The 22,164-nt window shown below is 32.6% G+C and overlaps 1 protein-coding gene and 1 long non-coding RNA gene across 2 annotated transcripts; one reads left to right on the top strand and one right to left on the bottom strand.

Annotated features, from left to right (window-relative positions):
- Nucleotides 1–6,757: 6,757 nt before the first annotated feature.
- On the top strand, nucleotides 6,758–15,629 carry LOC125505690. The gene is made up of 2 exons (XR_007282336.1): nucleotides 6,758–7,797; nucleotides 12,678–15,629. It is a non-coding gene; the product is annotated as an uncharacterized LOC125505690 (long non-coding RNA).
- A 1,474-nt stretch (nucleotides 15,630–17,103) lies between these two features.
- LOC125505688 lies at nucleotides 17,104–21,395 on the bottom strand. The gene is made up of 6 exons (XM_048670011.1): nucleotides 21,351–21,395; nucleotides 21,144–21,183; nucleotides 19,580–19,699; nucleotides 19,352–19,521; nucleotides 17,557–17,764; nucleotides 17,104–17,480 (listed from the first exon to the last, which is right to left on the bottom strand). Exons 2-6 carry the CDS (start codon nucleotides 21,178–21,180, stop codon nucleotides 17,197–17,199), a joined length of 819 nt encoding a protein of 272 aa, XP_048525968.1. The 5' UTR covers nucleotides 21,181–21,183; nucleotides 21,351–21,395; the 3' UTR covers nucleotides 17,104–17,196.
- Between the last annotated feature and the right edge of the window lie 769 nt (nucleotides 21,396–22,164).

Genomic DNA, 22,164 nt, shown 5'->3' with positions numbered 1-22,164 from the left:
TATCTACGGAATGTCTCCTTTGCAGTCTTGTCAAGGGGTTTTTAAATCAAAGGGTGTTTTAACCGTGTACGGTCTGTACATTTTTGAGGCAATATTAAGTGTTTTTAAGAGTATATATTTACACGATAACAACGTTAACCAGGATCATAGCACCCGCACGGGAAACATTTTGTATCCAACACACAGACTAACACTGTCTGAAAAGAGTCCGTACTATATGGGTATAAAATTCTTTAATAAACTAGAAAACAACATTAAAAAAGTAGGAATTGAAAAATTGTTTAAGAATAAATTAAAACAGATGTTAATTGAGTTAGAGCCTTATAGTATTAGAGACCATTTAAATATGTAACAACAGTACCGTTTAGTATAGGTCCTTTGTCAATTGTTTTTTAACGCCATTTCATTTCGTATTCTTTATACATGTGCATGTATCAGAATGTAATTTGAAATAAAGAAATAAATAATGGGCAAATAAGAGCATCTGTAGCAATCGAGGAGTAGAATATTTATACTATGATCAGTAAATCCTCCAACCAACTAGGTACTACGGATGCTATACCATCAAAACTATGGATAATCCATAGCATGTTCCAAATCCTAATGTGGATTTAGACCCACCCGACTTGCAAGATCCAAAGAATAAAAAACGAATTTATGAAGACTAGTTCTACCATGGATAATCCAAATCTCTTGATCTAAGCCCAACACCAGCAGCAGCAGCAGCAGCAACAACAAGTAAATAAACAGATCGGTTTGCGCAGAAAAAACTGCAACAATCCATATCAGCGAGTTGTTTGATCTTTGGTGATGGCGGCCTTCGAAGGTCGTTCTATGGTCGTTCTTTCGCCTTTCGGCTGGAGCTCCAGTTGCTCAACCGCGTGTTTATTTTCGACCACGTCCATTCGGCGCCCAACCCTGACGTAACCGATCGTCGTCGACCCTGAGCGACGCCGCAGCCACCGTCGACCGATTTATTCACTTGTTTTGGTACTTTTTCCACTGGCATGCGCCACCTTGGATCCGCTGACTGGAATTTTTGTAATTAACATTCTTAACCTCGATTGGTATGTGCTCATGTCCATCAACCGAAAATAATACTCATGCTCCATTGCGAATGTGTTATGGATTATCGCCAATTTTTGCGGATGTTTTTTTCTGCAGCTTTTTCAAATTTATGCTTTAAATCTTTCTTTGGCGGATGGGGTTCAGACACTTAGGTGCTAGATTATGCCAAAATTTCATGATTTCCGTCCCGTTTTTGCTCATTTCTCAGAAGCCAAATGRGGAAGAACGCTATTTTTACATCATTTCAGAGAGAACTAAATGGTCTTTTTATAAAGTGAACCATCGATAWGGAAATTTTGGCAGTTTTCTCARAAAAGTCTTGCTTTCAAGAAGTTTCCAATTTGCGCGTTTTTTGAGTTGCAAAATCGACTCAAACATGACGCTGCTCTTTAAGAAATTTCTCAAGAACCATTTGAGTCACAACATTAGTTTTGGCATCGTTGAATAGAGAATTGAAAATTCGATTCAGTCATCACAGCATGAGTGAGGAAATGCGAATAGTTTTGWCCCACMAGGCGAAATTTGAAAATCAGACACTTAGTTGCAAGATTTTCAGATTTGCGTGTTTTTTGAGTTGCGAAATCGACTCAAACATGAYGCTGCTMTTTTAGAAATTTCTCARGAACGATTTGAGCCACATAATTCGTTTTGGCATCGTTGCATAGAGAATTGAAAATTCGATTAAGTCATAACAACATGAGTGAGGAAATTCGAATGGTTTTGACCCAGAAGGCGAAATTTCAATATCAGACACTTAGTTGCAAGATTTTGCCAAAATTTAATGTTTTGCGTTCCGTTTTTGCGCATTTCTCGGAAGCCAAATGAGGAAGATCCCTTATTTTTATGTCATTTCAGAGAGAACTAAATGGTCTTTTTAGAAATTGAACTATCGAGAAGGAAATATTGGCAGTTTTCTCAAAAAACTCTTGATTTCAAGATGTTTCCAATTTGCGTGTTTTTTGAGTTGCAAAATCGACTCAAACATGCCGCTGCTCTTTTAGAAGTTTCTCAAGAACCATTTGAGCTACATAATTCGTTTTGGCATCGTTGCATAGAGAAATGAACATTCGATTCAGTCATCACAGCATGAGTGAGGAAATGCGAATAGTTTTGACCCACAAGGCAAAATTTAAATATCAGACACTTAGTTGCAAGATTTTTCCAAAATTTCATGTTTTGCGTCGAGTTTTTGCTCATTTCTCGGAAGCCAAATGAGGAAAAACCCTCATTTTTACATGATTTCAGAAAGAACTAAATGGACGTTTTAGAAATTGAACTATCGATAAGGAAATATTGGCAGTTGTCTCAAAAAACTCTTGATTTCAAGAAGTTTCATATTTACGTGTTTTTTGATTTGCAAAATCGACTCAAACATCACGCTGCTCTTTTAGAAGTTTCTCAAGAACAATTTGAGCTACATAATTCCTTTTTGACATCGTTGCATAGAGAATTGAAAATTCGATTCAGTCATAACAACATGAACAGAAGGCGAAATTTGAATATCAGAGACTAATGTGCAAGATTATGCCAAAATTTCATGTTTTCCGTTTCCTTTTTGCTCATTTCTCGGAAGCCAAATGAGGAAGAACGCTCATTTTTACATCATTTCAGAGAGAACTAAATGGTCTTTTTAGAAAGTGAACCATGGATAAGTAACTTTTGGCAGTTGTCTGAAAAAGTCTTATTAAAGTTATAAGTAAATTATTAAAAGTTTTAGATTTGCATGCTTTTTTTTTTTAGATGCAATATCGTCTTAAACACTACGCTGCTTTTTTCGAAATTTTTCAAGGACCACTTGAGCCACAGAATTCGTTGAAAATTCGATCAGTCAGAATCGTCATAACAACATGCGTGGGGAAATTCGAGTATTTCTTGACTCAGAAAGCGAAATTTGTCGAAATCCTTCCAAAATACGTCCGGCCTTTCCCTCTTACTTCCATTTTACTTACAATGGTTTTTTGAAAAATCGGAAGAATGGAACAAGGAATTTTAAGCCGCTGGGAATTTGTTTCTTTGTAAGTCTCTTGTGTTGATCTGCTCTGCAGAAGTGAGGAATTATTGAGTGTCTTGGTTCAAAAACTACCAGAACTTTTTATTTAGTAGCTGGAATCAACTATTTTTTTGTTGTTTCAGTTTTTGCAGAATAATCTGATTGAACAAAGCAGAAAATTGCCCTAGAAATAAAACTAAGGAAAAGAGGTAGTAAAAAAATGCATAATTTTAGGTGTACATTTATACGTTTTTATACAATACATTTCGCTCGGATTTTCTATCTACAGAGTGTCGTTTTGAAATTGTGAATAGGATTTTCTAGAAGAGCCAACATTTTAAATCATAAAAATAGATAAAAAGCAATAAAAAATCGGACAGTATTTTTCCAATGCCAATCAGAGTTGAATAAATGTTTTACAAAAAGTTTCTACTGATCTCTTTAATTAGATTTTTTATATAAATATTAAGGCCCATATTTATAAATGATTTAATATGTTATATTTATTTTTCATTTATCCATTCATAGGTTCAAATGAATGAGTCTTCGTTTGAGATTCGTTTATAGTAGATAGAGACTCGCTGAGTTACAATACTTTGAAAAAGTATAAACTAGATTTGATCTTTCTTATATGCAGTTGCAGGCCGCAATTTAATGCCTTTGACATCGTTTTCAAATTCCACTATTTTATTTAGATTTATTTGGCGTCTTTGATGTAAATTGTTATTTGCAGTTTGGATTCGTGTTTTTGTTGCACAATATGAAAAAGCCCTTATGCAGCGCCGTTTAATTATATCTCGCATCTATTAGAAATGCGGCAACAAAAATAACGAGTCGAGTGAATGGTCGATTGATTGATGTATTCAGTGGGGGGCAAGATTATCATAAAACCAAGCAAATTGTGAAGTTTCGCCTGTAATTAAGTCGAAAGAGATCCTTCAATCGCGTTCTGCAAATCTTTGCAAATTTTTATTACAAAACGCACATCTTTTGTCACAAAACACGCGTTAGCCATGATTCCAATTCTTTGGCATTTAATAGTGAGCGATTGCGTTAAGCGTGTAATTGTTGGTGCCCAATGTAAATGAATAGAAAAATGTGGAGTTACAGGTTTCTTTGCTAACTCGTAATAAATATCTTTCAGTAAATGTCAAGATAAGTATTTTTTTCTTTTCATGATTGATTGAGTGGGCGGATTTGGCAATTTGATTTCAAAGAGATAAATGGACGGAGCACCCCCTAAATTACTGGTCTGCTCGAGGATCTCTGATTGCTAAGTAGGACGATTCGTGAAAATCGAAGATAACATCTACGGTTTAATTCGAAAAGGGATCATTCGGCTTTTTACATTACACTGATTGATTCACAACACCGCTTCTTTAAAGTGCTTAATTGAGATTGATTTTCTTTGATGCTTCTCTGATGGAGTCATACTTTTTTTAGGCCGAGTGACTTGGAACAACTAGAAAAAGTGTCAAGTTTCAACGCTAATCTGTTATGTGTTCCAATTACTGTTAAAAGCATGCACATATTTCTGAAAATTTGTCTTTGTCTGATCACAAACGGTTTGTGCTCCCTCTTCGTTGAACCATAAAAGTTGGATTAATGAGATTTTAGAATCGATCTGAAATGACGATTTTCTTCCAAAAAGTTATTATTATATCGTAGTATCCATGTAAAGATTAAAAGTTGATGTTCAAATTTCGTGATTATTTGCGATCCATTCAGGATGATCCAAGAATTGATTGAAGGATTTTGAGCCCGTCTTCCAATCAATTACAATGTGTCTTCCATTACCACTTTTTACGCTACTCAATTTATTGTCTACAAAATCTACATGAGAGTGCAAAGATTATCGAGCATCATTCCCAGGAATGTTGTTGATATTTAAGAAACATATTGAAACGTAATGTGCCGAAAAGTCATTCAAAATTACCTCAAAAGGATTGAGGAGGAGGACGTAGGAGGTCCCGTGGAGGACATTTCAATTATATTGTTTTTCACGGATAATGGCAAGGTTTAATCTTTATATTGAATTAAAATTTTCGTCTCCACCTGAATATTTTGTGTTTTTTTTACTTTACTTTCCCAAGCATTAAATGGATAACCCTGTGTTTGAAACTAGCAAGCTTGTATCATCAGCATAGTTGGTGATTCGAGGACTATTTTCCAGTTTAGCGAATTTCATATATTGTTGTCTTGCTCGAAAGCTTAAGTTAGCTGGGGCTCCATTCATTGAGAAGGATATTTTGATTATCGGACAACTGGAAACTCTTTGGAAACAATTGGGCTTCTTTAATGTTTTCCAAATTGTTGCTGTTGCCGCTCGCGACTATTTGCAATATTATAGAACTAGTCAGGCGTCTGTATAGTTTATCCTGTACCTTTCTTCTTCATTGTCTGTTCAACTCTTCTATTGTGAGTCGTTCATTCATTAGTTTGGACATTAAAATCGTCATGTAGGCTACCATTTAAGCAATCACATATGAATAAAGAACATGGACAGTTATAATTTGCTGGCTTTTCATCAGCGTCTAGACTCTTTTTAAATTAATATACATACAATTTCGTTACATATGCGATCTGACATCCATTCGCAAACCAGGAATTATTGCTGTGTCTGGTGAAGAATTCCTTTGGTAACATGATCGCCGGTCAATTATTCTTGATCTTTGCTTTTTCCACTTTCTCCGAATTGGCCTGAGGATGCTGCAGGCCTTGAAATACCTTGATGGAAACAATGTTGCCAATAAATCGCTCAAAACGTTGTCTTCACAAATGTGTAATAGTATTTCAGTACATTTTTTAAATCAATTTTCTATTTACGGTTTTTGTATATTGTTCTTAATTGTTCAATGTTGCCAATGAATGGCTCAAGACTATGTAATATTTCAGTATATTTTTAATATCAAGCTTATATTTACTGTTTATTACGTATATGGTTCTTAATTCGAGCAGCATTTTGTAACTACAAGAGTGATATTTTCAGTCTTGAGTTATTTTACATTTTGGTTTTTTCTGTTTCAGCATGATACCTATTGTACTGCTATTGTTAACTCATTAATCTCTAGTTTTTTATTCGGCAAACTGGTAATACTTTTGGATTCTTATGTGTATCTGTTGATTTATACACATTTTTGCGTCAGCTGCTTAAGCCAACTATTTCTTGTACATTGTTCTCATTAAACGTGCTGAACTTTTAGTGCATTTATTAAGGTTTTTGATTTTTATCCGAGAACGATCGAAACGAATGATTTAATTATTCTAGAAGCCTTGCTATATCTAATATTGTCACGACTGCCTAGTTTAAATAATGCGACTTTCACTAAACAAGTACCAACTGATGAAACACTTATTACTTCAATTGTGCTGACTATCAAAGCACTTAAAATTCACGATTCGATAACTTTGGCAAAAATGTAGACCCTTTCTCGAATATTTCGGGTTCTGAAAATATCATTTTTCACTTAATATGATTTTACAATTGAACCAGTTTTTTTCAGTTTAGAAGCAAACATTACAACAATTGGAATATGTTTGGAACGTTTATATTTTAATATATTTGCAAGAAAGTCAGAGTGGACAGGGATCATTCTCAATAGTGCATTCACGATGTTAAGCTTTACAACGGCAGATTGATTGAATCGTCAGAAGTGTGGCACCTGTGTAAACTTTATAGCATTTTTTAAGGCAAGTAGCAATTTTCTTTCATGACTGGTAACTGCTCTTACGTAAGAGTTTTGCAATCTCGAGACGATCTCGATAATCGCGGTCAATTATTGTCTGAAGAGGTTGTCTATTGACATAGACGTAACTGACCATGTCTACACAAAATTAAATACACATATTTTATGGTAAAACAGTAAAATTTATGCTCCAATCTTATCTATTTGATTTATGATGCTATCGAGAGAGTAAAGGAAAATCTAATAAAAATACATTTGGAAACAATCCTTCAATTATTAAATGTTTATTTCATTGAATTGTAGAATTTTGGTATTTTGTGGAAATGTGCGTGAAATTGGGGTTTAAAAGTTGGTTCTTCTGTAAATAATGAAATATCAGTCCAAGAACAAAATGATATACCAATATACTTTTATTGTCTAAAGAACCTTCAAAAACTGCTTAAAAGAATGGCACTAACTTGCAATCACCCCATAAAATGCTGTAAATGTAAATTCCAATTTTTTGCTTCAAAAGCATTAGTGTTTATTGAAATAGTTATCTAAACAATGCAATGAATTGCTGATAAATTACCAGCTCCATTAGCTTTGAAAAGCCCGGAAGTAAGCTGACAGGAATAATTATGTATTTACTTCTCTTTCTTCTGTTCTTACAAGGGAATTTATCAATCAAAATTTTGTTGCTGTGTCATATTGCCATTTTTATTAGAATAATTCGCTGTAAAGGTCAATACATTGGCTACCATTAGAATGATAATATTTGTTGTTTAGATGGGAGTTTCATCATCACTGTAATAACTAACAAGTATAGTTATTGAAAGTATTCATTATTATCTTAAGAGATATTAAATAGTGGGAGTGTTTCCGCGAAACAATTATTGCCATTCTTTCTTAAATGTGTTTGTAACTTCTTTATCTTTAAGAGGCAATGGTTATAATAATGCGTTTTTCAGGGCTACCAACAACGAGACACAATCAAAGCTATTTATATAATTTTATTCATTCCGCATATGGACAAAGATTTGTCGTTTAAATCTCCTCAAAGTCAATTCTCAGGTAAAGGAGCGTAATCAGAAAGTTAAACGTAGCAATAAAGCGAAATCCGGTGTCATAAAAAAGAAATTTATGTAATAAAAATTTTTTTCACAAAAGTGTTGATGCCATTAAATTACGTATTCATGACCATGTTGACCATTAAGCTATGAAATTTTAATATTTATAATTTCGGATTAAGATTTCTGCAAATTCCCCCACGTCTTTTTAATAGTATCATCGTAGAAGGAGTCCACAGAATTTTCGAGTTCTTTTCGAACCATAGCTTCAACAAATTTCAATTACTTTTAATTTTTTAATTTATGTGTATGTACTTCGTTTCTGTACTTCCTCCTAGTTTGGTTTCCTCAAATGCTATTTTTTCTTTGTTTCAATTTGACGATGACGATCAATTTTGTCAGAAAGAAAAACTTTGCTTAGAAGAATATAACAATTTTCTGAATTTCCTAAATTGTTTGTATATAATGTTGATTTAAATTTGACTTTTAAGGGAAGTGGACACTAGCAATAATATGTGGAGCAGTTAGCCTGTAGGTATAAGAGTCTTATCAAAATGGGCGTATTTCTACAGAATATGTTATTTTTTACTATTAGATACATACAGTTATTACATGACTTTCATCACGAAACTCCAAGGTTTGTTATCAAATTTTTCGAGTTTTGTTTTCGAAATTGGTCGCTTTTTTGTTTTCATAAATTAGTGTTTAAAATGTAAAAAAAATACACAACTCTCTAACGTGTTGATCTTTAATTTTGATTCGGAAGATTTTTAGACTTCAAGATCATTAAAGACGTGAAACAATTTGTAGGGAGTTACTCTGTATAATTAAAAATTTATGTTTATATGTTTTAGATTCGTTTTGTTCAATCTATTATATTTTCCTGTTATTTGTTTGTAAAATTGTTAATCATATTTACAATCAATTTTACAACTAGCAGAAATGGTGTTGTTTAGTCGTTTACTTTTTGGCGATTTATTTTGAGTTTCAGATGAAAAGTTAAATTTTTATATTTCATTGAGTTTTATAGATTTTATCTATTCTATTTTTAGTTCAAGAATTACTGTTAAAAAAATATAACCAAATACCCGTCCAAGTAAGTAGTCTCTCTAAAAAACTGTCCGAGTCTCAATAAAACATTCAAATGAAATTTGCAAAATGAAAGGCAACTGTGCTTCGAAGAACCTACAAGAGCTTGAAAACGACGTCGGATTGTAAAATCAAGTTTTTTGAGAAAAACGGTGGTGAGAAGGTACAATAAAGCGCATTTTCAGCTATCACTTAATAACTTCGCAAATTTTTTCAACGGTCTTCCATATGCTTGCTTCGATTAACCCGGTCTTAATCGTTGCTTATGAGTATTTCTTTCAGTATGGACTTTTAATTACTTTTAGCGAAATATTTGCAGCTGAAATCAATCGCTTTTCCATGATATTTAATTCACAGTGTCGTTTCACTTAGTCTACAAATACCCAACGGTACTATAAAATATTACTCGGTATTTTCTTTCAGTTTCTTACTAAATGAACAATTTCTAACATAAACTATGCTCATTACGGCAAGATTTTCAGCTCCAGTGACTACCATCGTTTACACATATGCAATTCGGACTTTCCTGGTTATAAGGAAACATAGATGGCATCATAAATTTATATTAATCGAAACCACTTTTGTTTAACAGCGGCCAACGCATAGGTACATAAAGACATGTAACATGCTATAATAAGAACCATACAGTGTGAAATTTATTAGTTTATAATATAAACTTACATTTACTTGTTGCGCAATAATTTACTAATTCGTTAATTTCAAATGGCCAACCTGCTTAAATGTTGTTTTGGGGAAAGGATAGCAGGAAATATTTATTTGAAACATAAATCATACCGTTTTGATAAAACAAACTAATTTTGTCACATTTTTGCAAAAGGAGAAATGTCTAATTTCATTTGTGTTAGTAAGTAAAAAATCAATCTCCTTTATGGTAAAGTTGTTCAATTTATGGGTTAACCGGATGTTTTCAACTTGAAGTTGTAAAGATTTTTCTCTTAGTTTTTCCACTATCGCTTATATTTAGTGACTAAAATAGCAGAGATAATTCATCAAGTTTTCCCTGCCCTCTGTTTTAGTGCTCTAGTTGCAATTAGTTTGTCTTTATTTGATTTTATTGTAGTCATTGACCAGGTGAATAAATGCGTTTTCTAACTTCGAGCCCAACTGATTAGAATATACTTTAAAAATACTTTGTATTGAAAGCAAAGTTAAAAATGTAGTCATACATCGTTCAGAAGTATGTTACTGCTGCAAACTTCTATCAATGACTCAATTTGTATATCGAATCCATTAAATATTAATCTTCAAATGATTGATATGCGGACTGCTTAATATGTTTAGGCATGAGTAAAACGGAAGTTATTCATTATTTAGTTCCTCAACGCCGATCACCATGTCCAAGGACTTAATATGTTAAGGTTTCATTTTATGTATAAAACAATAAAATTTGAAATTTGCATTTTTAAAACTATTAACGCGTGGTTCGTCTTTTATTTTATTTTCATGGACACTTCAGAACATTCATTAGCATCTAAATTATAATGTTTATTACAGCTGTGAGGGATATCTAAGAACACTTTCAACTGTTTTCGCTGCCCGAAGAAATTAAACGACACAATTTTAAGACATCCAACAAATAGCATCGATAACCTACTTAATATAGAACCAAATTTCCTTGTAAAACTGAGCCTATGTTGGAAAAGGTACAAATTATAATTCTTTTTCTTCAGCTCTTGTGTATTAACTTTAATGTAATTAACACACACATTAAATAATCACATTGCAGCACCACCTGAATAACTGATAATGATCAGCGAATAAAACGTGCTGGAAGGTTTTTATGGATTTTTCGGCTTTTTTAAATTCCTAAAGTGTTAGATAATATCTGATTAAGTAAATGTCTATTGAGCACTTTCTTGCAAAAATTTCTTTATTTCAATACCAATTCCGTAATCATATGGTATCAATTAACTTCATATATTTGCTTTGTTTAGTCTTTATTTTACATAACTATTGTATAAGGTGTGTACCACTTATTAATCATGTTTGGGTTAGTTTGGCTGTGTGCTAAGTCGTTAATTGCGGTGCTTAACCCTAACGAACAAGCGTTTTGTTTGTTCATAATTATTTTATTGTTCTAATAATTGTAATTAAAGGTTAAAAATGAGTTGAAAATTCAGAAAATAAATATGGAACTTTCATAAATATTTTTAACTTTATTTCTCAACTTGTTCGTCAACGTTTTAAGAACACTTTAAGTGAAGCAGTAGAAAATGAGCTTACGCTCACTCAATAAAAAGAACGAAATTGTACAATGCCGTACAGCTTTTGTAAGTTTTCAAAATAACGTTATTCATATCTAAAAGATATAAATCAAATAACTGAAAATATTCTTTCTTCCCAAACGCACAGAACAGAAAACTGAAAATTAAAACTCAAAATAAATTAAATATAAACAAAAAATCATCAAACAGTGAAGGACTGAAGAAGAGCATTTTTATTTCTTGTAAAGTTGTTGGTCGAAAAAAATAATTTTCAAAGAAGCACCAGCTCCAGATGCAGATCCGCCAAATCCACGCAATATTTTGTATTTCCAATCAAACTGTGGAGAAACAGAAAAAACGTGTGTTTGATTAGTTTTTTTATTACGCTCTTCAAACATGTGTATAACAATGTCAGACATTTATAAAGTCCACCCTTCATGTGAAGACTCTCAATAAATCAAATCTTCTACATCAAAAAATGTCGGAAATCCATAGTGTGTTGTTATTACAAGCTAATTTTTTGAGCTTTTGAATCTAAAATATTTTATATTCATGGGAATTACCAGTTTTGTGATAAAATTTTCGATTCTGTGATGGAACTCATGTAGTTAGAGAGAGCATTGATACGTAACCATTATATCATTGCTTTGTAAACTCAATGTAAAAAGTCTATTTTAAAACTCTCAATTTATTATACTTGTCTCTGCTTTTTTATACATTTTTTATATACTTTTCCTTACTCCGAACATATTCCCCATATAATTAGAGGACATCCTGTATTAGACAATTTCTAGAAAATGTACAAATGGATTAAATAAAATTTAATACGGGGTAAATTTTGCAAATTAATTGATATAGAAAATGGTTTGACTCAAAACGGTTTGACGGTGTGACCATGTGAATAATATGCTTGCTAGTACAAGAATGAAGACGTTAATTTTTATGGAATTTTGCAATATTTTAATAATTTTAAATGTAATTTTAAGGTTGTGCCCTCATCTTTGCAACATTCCCATATCTGAAATGATATATAATTTATCGCATAATCTGCAGAATTAAAATAATCAACATATCGCTTACTGAATAATAATCAATTGATCGATTAATTATGATTCACCGCTTGTTCAATAGCACAATCAATGGAATCAAAGTTGTCTGAAATTTCGGTTCAGTGGGTTACCATTACCTTCTATGACACATTAAGCGGTCTGCCCCAATCATTGCCATGACGTAAGTCCATTATTATAACGGAGAAAGTGGTTGTTTTATAAGTTGAAATCATGCCATTGATTTTTGGTTTCGCACATTGAAAGGCTTACGATGTCCAATAATTAATGGGGAAATTGTTACCGATCTGTAAACAAAGGTTTTTCATTTGTTTCTGGATTGTTTTATTGTTTCTGTTGAAATATTTATCGTTTTTTTACATTGGCCAGTGACCAATAAAGAGTCATTCATAATGAATAAGAACTAAGCTGTTTTGAAAATTAGTGGGTTTCAACCTAAAAATAGCCTTAGAAGTCTTGATATTTGTTTTTCAAATCTCATTGTTGTTTTTGTTTTTTTTCAGCCTGGTGGACGCCCGGAGGCCGACTTTACACTGGACGTGCCCCGATCCGAATTGCTCTCCAAACGTCTTCGCGAAGACAAAAAATGGAGATTTCGATGTCGCGTACTCACCTCCTTCCTCGGCCTGGTGTTCTTCCTGCTTTCTGTGATGGCTGTAAGCATGATTCTGACCAGAGGCAAACGAATGTTTGGAAGCATGGTATAGGCACGGATGGATTTCTAGTACAACGAATAATTCAGGATTTTCATAGGTTTTAATTTTAGTCTTTGTGAAAGCGTTTTGAATATGTAAACAGTGTCGCAGCTGCCTGTTAAGGCCGATTATGATTGGTAAGAGTACCTACTTACAAAGACTTTGCACAACGTAATAATGTAAAATCTAATCGACGTTAACTTGCCAATGTGAAGAAACACGGAATATACAGGGTGGTTCGTTTAGAGTGCGCAGTTTCTTAAGTGCGGATGCTGCATACTAACACGCGTTCATCTAGTTTAACATATGTACAAAGGATGTAAGTGTTGCAGATTTACAGGAGTTTTGAGGATGGAATCGCAAATCATCCAAAGTCAAAAAAACATTGAGTATGGCACTGGCAATATTTGTTTGTAGTCAAAACATCTTAAGCTATAAATGAAGCGAAAAATGTACAATTTGTTCTTATTTCTCTTATCAGAATTGCAATTGATGAATTTAGGTCTGCTGTTCTGAATTCCATTCAACGTTTTTACCTCGTTTATGACATTCCTCGAGTTATTCTGGCCGTTTTCAAGCGGCAATTCATGAAAGAAGTTTAGAAGAATTCTCACTCTAAATATGTAAACTTTGTTGAATAGAATTTTTCTCATTCTTCTTTCGCTTGGTTCTAGAGTTTGTCACTAAACTCCTTGAACAGTTTCTGTTCATGCAAGTTATTCTCCATTAATAACAATTTTAAATTATGCTACTTGCGATATTTTAACGTAAATCTCACAATAATACAGGGTGATTTGTACGAGTGGCCAATTTTTGAACTGGTCTAGCTTAATTTGGGCCCAGAGAAAGCAAAATCGGGGATTTTGTTGCCAAAGTTAAACTTCGTAAGTGCAATTATTTTTTTTGCACACTTTAACAGCACAACAGAAATTATTATATACGATTTCCCATAATGAATGGAAGATAGCGAAACACCGATTCCTGGAATAAAAACAACTGAACTTTATGAGAAATTTTACATATATTCAAAAATTATATTATATTTGGAAAATTTATCGTGGGACAACTTGTAGCATCATATACACAACATTGTATACACAACTAAATCAGGGTGTCCCAATGAAGTAGCGCCAACTCCCGATTATAAACGAATTTTTCTAAAAACTTAAGTCTTGATGTCTCATATTTTTTCCTTATTTTTCCAATAATAGTTTATCTGCTAGTGCTTGAATTTGACTGTTTATCGTGCTCTTTATTAAGACTAGTCCGAATTTTGTTTCACAAATTGATCCGTTTCTGTAAAGGCTAAACATTTGTTCACAGGAAAATTCCGTTTAAATCGTACAACTAATTTAACTGATTTTCAAATCTAGCATTTCTCGAAAATTCTTCACTCTTAAAATCGAGAACGAATGTGTATTTTGGTCTTATAGTCAAATTTGATTAGATGTTAAGTTTATATTCATTAAAGCACTTTGAAAAATCGAGATTATTAGTTATTTTCCTTACAGAAACTTATTTAATTTTCCATCTTGATTTTCCATCTTGAATCTTAAAGCAGTAAAAGTAATGTTTGGGAATCATTTACAATCATGCAAATCTATCTGAAAATATTTTCAATCTTATTAGAGGAAATTGTTGTCTAATAAACATGAAAATTGAAAGCAATAAAAACACAATTAGTGCGTTTTTAGTTGCAATATTTCGCATCGGTTTTTGGACAAAAAAGGTATGATCGGAATCGACTACTTCGGAATACGTACTTGGAGATACACTTTGAAACCCTTGTATTGTTATCTTATGAGGCGATTGCTGCGGCACTGTTAACTCATATAATCGATTTATTGTTTTTGTAATGGACAAACTGCCTTATTCCGTTATTGTACTTGTGATGTGATTAACGATTCTGTATAACGAGTGATTAAGTATTTATTATTGAAAATTGTATTTATAATAAATAAATAACATTGATTAATAAATTTACTTTCCGTTCTTAATTTTTTAAAATAAACGTTCGGAAGAGGTATTTCGTTTTCAATATTTGTAACTTTCCATGTCCACTTTGGACGTATTGAGTACAACTATTCTACAAATTTTATCCTATACTTGGGATCAACAAATGCAATACTTATAATACGCTTGCTTCATACTCAAAGTACTAAAAAGTGCACTGGATGAAATTTATAGAAAATGTTTTGTATCGTTGGTTTATAAAATCAAATGGCTAGAAGTAGTCTCTTCAAAAACTATGGCCAAGAGCTTGCAAAAATCGCATCCATATTAAGGCCCCTAAAATGCCGACGTTCGAATTTCACTCTGTAACTGTCCCAATAGCCAAATTTTATTTGATTTTTAATTTCCTTGTAAATTGATATCGTCCGGTTTTACTTTTTTCCATTTTCTCTTCACCAATTTGTCTTGTTTATTCATTCACAAAATACGACACTGTTAGATTTATTTTTGGCTCTACTTCTACTTTCCATAATTTCTAACTGGTTTAAGAAGATGGTTTTGAGATGGTTTTGAGATGGTATGAGACACAATTACACTTTTAATTTTTGCATTGTCACACCATTTATTTTAGGCAATTATTTCAACTTTAAGATTGAAGAATTACTGTATACTGTGATCACCTCATTTTTCTTTAATGTTGTGGTAATTTCTGACTGATAAGGGGAAAGAAAGAACACATTTTTTCCACACAATGTATATAAAATACGATAATTCCCTTCCTGCTTTCAATATATTTACTTATTTTGATCGGTTATTTATGTCTGTGTGATTGTTTAGTTAAAACTAATTTTAAACAAATTTAGTCTATTTTAATTTGTTATTTTCTTTTAATCCCTTTTTTGTGAAAGCGTTTTACAAGATTTTTGAGTATTTTTGACTCTTTTTGCCGGATTTGTTACTCTTCTCACAAGGAACTAAGTGCCTGGCTAAATTTTTCATTCAGGGGTTTATTTTCAGCTTTTAATTATAGACACACACAATATAAGAGAGGTTCATTAAATTGAAAGTTAAAAAATGTGGTTTGTAGAGAATTTGCTTTTCCATTTTTATTTTATTTGACTCGATTATGTTTGAATTTCACGCTACTTCAGTCTCTACTCTACTATTTTTTCAAATATTTTATAGCTTTATTATATTTTCTAAGACTAATTTTTCGATAGTACATTCCCAGCTATTCTGAAATTTTATCGTTTATATTGATCATTATCTCCGTCCCTTCTGATCCCATGTCACTTCTGTTTTTGTTTTTCAATAATATGGTGATTTGTCAGTTTTTAGTTTTTGCATTGCTTTGCTGAATTTGAATTTTGTATTTGCTCATAACCGTCTTTTGTTGATTTTTCTGTTTACACTTCATGCTCCTTCTAGGAACGTTTGAATGTACTTTCGCGATTTCTGTTTCTCTACGCGATTTAATAATTATTCAAGGAGCTACGCGCAGATTTTGTAACTTTTCTTTATCCTCTCTCCAAACTTGATACTGATATTATTCTTTACTTGTATTATAAGTGTTTTTGTATTTTTTTAGGGTTCTTGTTATTGAAAACGAGGTAGAGCTAAATTTGGTTGAGCCTTAAAATATTCAAACTGCTGCAGAAAAAATAAACGTTGCATAAAGGCGAACAGAACGCCAAGAAAGAGAAGAAATGAGGAAAATTTCGCAAATAGGTCCAATAAAATATCATTCTGGCACTAGTAGAATGGTAGAAAACACGGTTTTTGTTTTAAATAATCCAGGATTTAACTACGTTTTCAGTTTTAATATAAAACAGTTTACATTAAAATTTAACAAAAACGTTTTTACATGTTGGAAATGCTGGTTTCTGTTTTCACCCACGCCTATCCAAAATTACACGAATACAACCACATTTTCTGCCATAGAAAATCCGGAAACTTGAAATTTCAGGCCAAAATTCAAAAACAAAACTGGAAAATATTCGTAAAATATATAAATTATTTTTTCCACCTTGTGTATTCAAGATCCAATGTTTTGCTGAGCGTATGTATGTAGATATACCTTGTATATCCAGCTGACATGTTTTGACCACTATTATTTGTTATCAATATTGTGTCGTCGGCATAGCACAAGTTGCTGTCATTCTATACTTTGTCGATTCATACGTTATGAAAATAAAATCTGGACCAAAGCGGTGCAAAACATTTTGTCGAAAAATTGTTCAAAAAAGGGTTTTGGTTATTCTAACACCAAGAAAATAGCATAAAAATGTAGTCTTTATTACTAATAACGATTATTTACAAAACAAAATTTTCAATTGATTGATCACAAAGCATAAAAATAAATTTGGAAAATTATTCAGTGATGTCCATATTGCCCGCTGGATCCACCAGAAGACTGTTGCGATTTGGCGCTGGCAGCTACAACAGCTGCACCAGCTGCTGCGGCATTGCTTTGGGCTTGTTGCGCTGATTCGGCGGCTTTGTAGTAGGCAGCTTCAGTTTCGCTCAGATCATGTACGGCTTCTTGCAGCTGATGAATCAAGGTGGAGAGGCGTTGCTTAGCTTGCGCTACCATAGATTGTTGAGAGGCGGCAACGTTTGCAGCTTCAGCTGCAGCCTTTTCCGCCAGTTGACCTCCACCTAGAAAACGATTTAGATGAGTCAAGAGATAATCGAATTTTCTTCTGATTGTTAAACTGAGTTGGATGTTACTTACTGGCAGCCGAAGCTAGAGCAGCGCTTAGTGTAGCTGCTTGGGATCGGGCTTGTTGTGCGGACTGTTGGGAGATTTGAGCGGACTGTTCGGCTTGATGGTATTGAGAAATTTCACCGCTGAGTCTCTTTTCCGCTTCGGATACTTGTCTCTTTAAGCTGTAGACGATGGCCTGTTTTCCCACCAGAGCGGCTTGAGCAGTTTGGGCGGCCTAAGAAAAATGTGTTCTTTTAAATATTGTCATTTCCTTATATGCAGGTCGTGGGCTTAACTGAACTCAAACCATATCTTTCAGATCATGGTCGAGTAGATTGTTAACATCATTTTCTCTTAAAGTACAAGAATAGTACATAATCTCATCACCTTATATATAGCGTGTTCTTTTACTAATTTAGCAAAACAACTCTGATTTTTTACGGTTCAGATAAAATTTTTATTTCCATTGCACTTTGTAATGCCTACAGATTTTTTAGTTTATTTATTATTGTGTCTACCTCTACTCTAAACAATTATTGTTTTACTTAAGTGGACCGGAAACTGATGTACTCATATTTTACTTTATCCGATTATTGGGAACGCTGAAATTGGTCCAGATTGGAGTTAAAACCAGAATTTCGAAAAATTAGTTGAGAAAAGCGGCTTTCCTATAGCTCCAGATTGTACCAGGATGTTAATAATTTATGTTTAAAAACTCTTAAACTTTTCATATTGTGTTTTCTTTATTTTTCTTTTATGTGTCTTTTTATTTCATATTCCATTTTGATATTGGTTTCGTTTTTAGCAAACTAGGTTTCATTCGTGTCAAACGGATATTTTCAAACCATTCTATCTTTTTCGTAGTAGTAGAAGTAGTCGATAGTTTTTTCTTTAAGAATTGGTAAGTGGTTTTAAGGCATTTGTTGCAAAAAAATTTAAGTGACGCACTGATAAAACTTCTTAAACTCCATAAACATAAAACTAGTTATAGCAAACTCAAAACTTTAAAAAATCTGCGAATAGACGAAAATTTCATTGCTTGCTTGCAGGGGTGTAAAGTTGTGCGATATATATTGTCCTTCTCATTTATTGTCGTTATGTAGTTTTACTTGATTAATCAATTGTGTTCTTTTCTCAATACGTTTATTATATTCTTGTCTGTCTGCACCTTTGATTTCGTTTCTAAATTTTCGTGCGTTTTCTTAAGTTGCCACTTAAGTTAACCGAGTTATTTTTACCTTAACGTTTCCCCATTTTTGTGCTTAATAGAATTGATTTTCATGTGGAGAATATTAAATGATAAAAAGTAGAAGTTCCCTTTCGACTCAGCTTTTTGTTAATGAATAAGCCTGATTTTTCCATAATTTAATTTTTTGTTTCCTCGATATGCTGGAGTTTAATTTTTATTTAAACTCCCAGTAATTCTTCCTTACGCATTGGTAATCATAAGATTTACTAGCTTATTTTGAACGTATTTTGGTGATATGTGAAGAAATAAGACTTAAAAGTGTTCTTTATTTGTTATTATTTCTAATTAGCTGCAAGTGTACATACGTTCCAATTTTTGAAATATTGTCAAGCTCAAATTGTTTGATCCTTGAATTCTTGATAGTCTCCAGAGTATAGATGAGTATTAAATAGGAATATAAAAATTAAAAGTCCCATAAAAGAAAAACTTTTAAGTTGTGTAGGCGCAATAGAATTCTGACTGTTCGCTCTTGAATATTCGGGCAATTTTCACAGATAAAACGTTCCAGTTAATTTAATCTAATAATTTTAGCAGTATGATTTTTGAGCTACATTTTATTAATCGTTAACTCACCCCTTGAGCGGCACTAGCCAAAGTACTCTTGATTCCAAAAGCCGCCTGGCTACCGGCAGTATGTTGAGATTGCACAGCGTTCTTAGCTTGAACAGCCGAAGTATGAGCCAGGCTGGTAAGTTCCGCTCCAGATTCTTCTTTGCCTTCGTCTACAGCCAGATGTTCATGACCTGCAATCATTGAAGAATTCTAAAGATCTTGCAAAAATAAAACAATTTAACAAACTACCTCCTTGATATTCGCCTCCGTATCCGCCGCTGGAAATTTCCTCATAGTGTCCGGATCCTTGTGCTTGTTGTTCAGGAACTACGATACGTACTCTCTGTCTGCCAGCAGAAGACAAAGCCACTAAAATAGAAGAACCCACTTTGAAATTTAGCCATTTCTTTTATAACTAAGTTTTGGAGACTATTTCATTCATTTTTCAATGGTTATAGAAATTATTTGTCTTCTATGCTCTGGTCTTATAACTTGAGACTTATTTCCTTTACAACTCATAATCGTTCACAAATTTCTGGATCAAACACCTCGCTATTGTAAAGTTGCTGTTGGTAAGGAAATAGATGCTTGAGCAATCATTTTTTCCAAAAACGACTTTTGTTTTGATATTTTAATCTCTTTAATCGTTCATTTGAATATAATTTTGTTGCCTATCGACTTCAGTCGATTTGAGACTTCTCATTTACCAATTCAGTGAATTTTGTCTGATTTCATATTTTTCTGTTCAACTTTATTCTCTTCTTAATGCCACCGTTGCGTCAGCTTCTTCCATTATTTAGAATGAACGCAATAAACTCTGCTTACTTTATGATTCCGCCACTTGCTTTGGTCGTTATTTATACCTTCATTTTACGTTCGAAAATTACCGCTATGAAAAATTTTACTTATGAGAGAATAGTAGCAGAAATTAAGACGGTAAAGCATAAAATAAACCGTAAAGATGGATAAATTTAATTTTCTGCGAATGAATAACACGCATATTTTAAGTTTATGATTGCACTGATACATTAGCATTACAAATAAACTAAATATATTTCATTTCGCAATTAACGGTCTACAAACTTTCTCAAACTCTCTGCAGACCGCATCAAGTGCCTGGTATTTTCTAAAAGCAATTCTTGTCTAAACGTTTGTAAAATTAGAAGACAAACATGGGATTAAAGAGCAAGAAAAATAAAACTTAAGAGGAACTAGTTATTCGTCGTTTCTATTTCCCCACTTAATAGAAGCTATCAAAATTAAAAATAAAAACCTTTCCAAATATGCTCAAATATCAATACATTTCTTACAAACCTTATAACAGTCTTTTCTTAAGCTCATTTTAAAAATTAGAGGAAATAGTTAATTTGATTCATTGTGCACTATCTGAACTTGATTGTTCCTGTTTTCGTCGTTAGAGATTAATTGCTCACACATTCTTTAGATCTTCATTATTATTAACGCAACTGTTAAATTCCTAATAAACTATTACTAAACTAATAAGAAAACTAACAATTTTCACAAAGAAAGGAATTATAGCGTAACTACATGTTGAGGTTTGAGGCGAAGTTGAATTCTTTTAAATAAATTTATTTTCTATTTTATATTGTAAAAATATTAATATAAAACCGGCTAAAAATAAAAAAACAGTAAGATAAAATAGATACTGTTAATAAGTGGGGTAAAATTATTGAATCTTCAAATGAATAAATTTGCCTTTTCATTTTTAAATTAATTTTTTACTTAGTTCGAAAAAGCGAGTAAAAATTACATAGTTTTTAATATTCGTTATAACTTGAAACGAGAAACTTACCACAGAGAACAGTAATAACGAAAAACCTGAACATCATGATCTGGAAATAAACACAAAAGTTTTAATTGTAATTTACACATTTTTTTGCATCAGACAGTCTTCAAAGTAACGGTAATTTAATTGTGCAAAATATACATTATTAATAAAGACAGTGCTTTCTGAAAACAAATTAATACATTGATATCAAAAATTGTAAATAAAACATACAAATAACACAAAACACCAAACGCTTAAACACTTGAGATGAGGAACTGAATGGACTTTCAGAGGTATCCGTATGGTTTTATACCTTTTACCAGCTGTGGAACTGGGGGATTGCAATCAGGGAGGCACAAGAAAAAAATTAATTAGTTGTATATCTGCACGTAAACGAGAGTTTAATTTATTTTAATCTTCCAACCGGAAAAAGACAATACCTTAATTGCAGCTCTTCAATTTAATAGGAATATATTGCTTTTCAATCACCAATTATTTAGAATTTCATAGTTATAAATCGGCAAAATATTGGCATTCGATTGCAAGACTTGTACTGTTTGCCGTGTGTAATTTTTTGGCTTCACTTGCTGCTGTTTAGCAATCGAAAATCATTCATCAGGAATTGAGGATGATGCCAAAAATCTAATGCAAATTTGTTACTACTGCTGCACATTTCCCGTAAATTATACTATGAAATAAATTATTTTAACATTAGTTTTCACGCATGTCTTGTCCAAACGTTTCGCTTGCATTGGCGACAATTGTTCTCAATCGCGAGGTGTTAAAGAACGGTTGGAGGATTCTCAACCACTTTGGGCTCATGATCTACTGTCAATTTCTTTGGCTAGAAGGAAATTAGATAAGTTGCACTTATTCACAGGTAGAAAAGTGCGGAATTTTCATTACGTTTTTAAACAGGCTTGTTTTTGCCATAGTGGAAACTTGAGATATTTGACCATTCTACTTCATTACAGTGCAAATATGGGCAAAAAACTCTCGGCTATATGATTAGGTACGTGAATATACAATATATGTAATGCGTGCG

This window comes from Dendroctonus ponderosae, unplaced genomic scaffold (assembly GCF_020466585.1).
Source record: "Dendroctonus ponderosae isolate FM_Combo_2020 unplaced genomic scaffold, Dpon_F_20191213v2 Dpon_F_20191213_91, whole genome shotgun sequence".
NCBI classification, from domain to species: domain Eukaryota; kingdom Metazoa; phylum Arthropoda; class Insecta; order Coleoptera; family Curculionidae; genus Dendroctonus; species Dendroctonus ponderosae.
Note: the sequence above shows the minus strand (reverse complement) of the source record. Positions and strands in the feature narration are given on the sequence as shown.

What these genes read in the sequence shown, in the direction of transcription:
- LOC125505688 (XM_048670011.1), bottom strand. Translation starts at nt 21,180, where the DNA reads ATGATGTTCAGGTTTTTCGTTATTACTGTTCTCTGTG. An exon ending in CGGAGGCGAATATCAAGGAG is followed by an intron (nt 19,522 to 19,579) that starts GTAGTTTGTTAA and finishes CAATGATTGCAG; the next exon opens with GTCATGAACATCTGGCTGTA. An exon ending in TGCTCTAGCTTCGGCTGCCA is followed by an intron (nt 17,481 to 17,556) that starts GTAAGTAACATC and finishes ATCGTTTTCTAG; the next exon opens with GTGGAGGTCAACTGGCGGAA.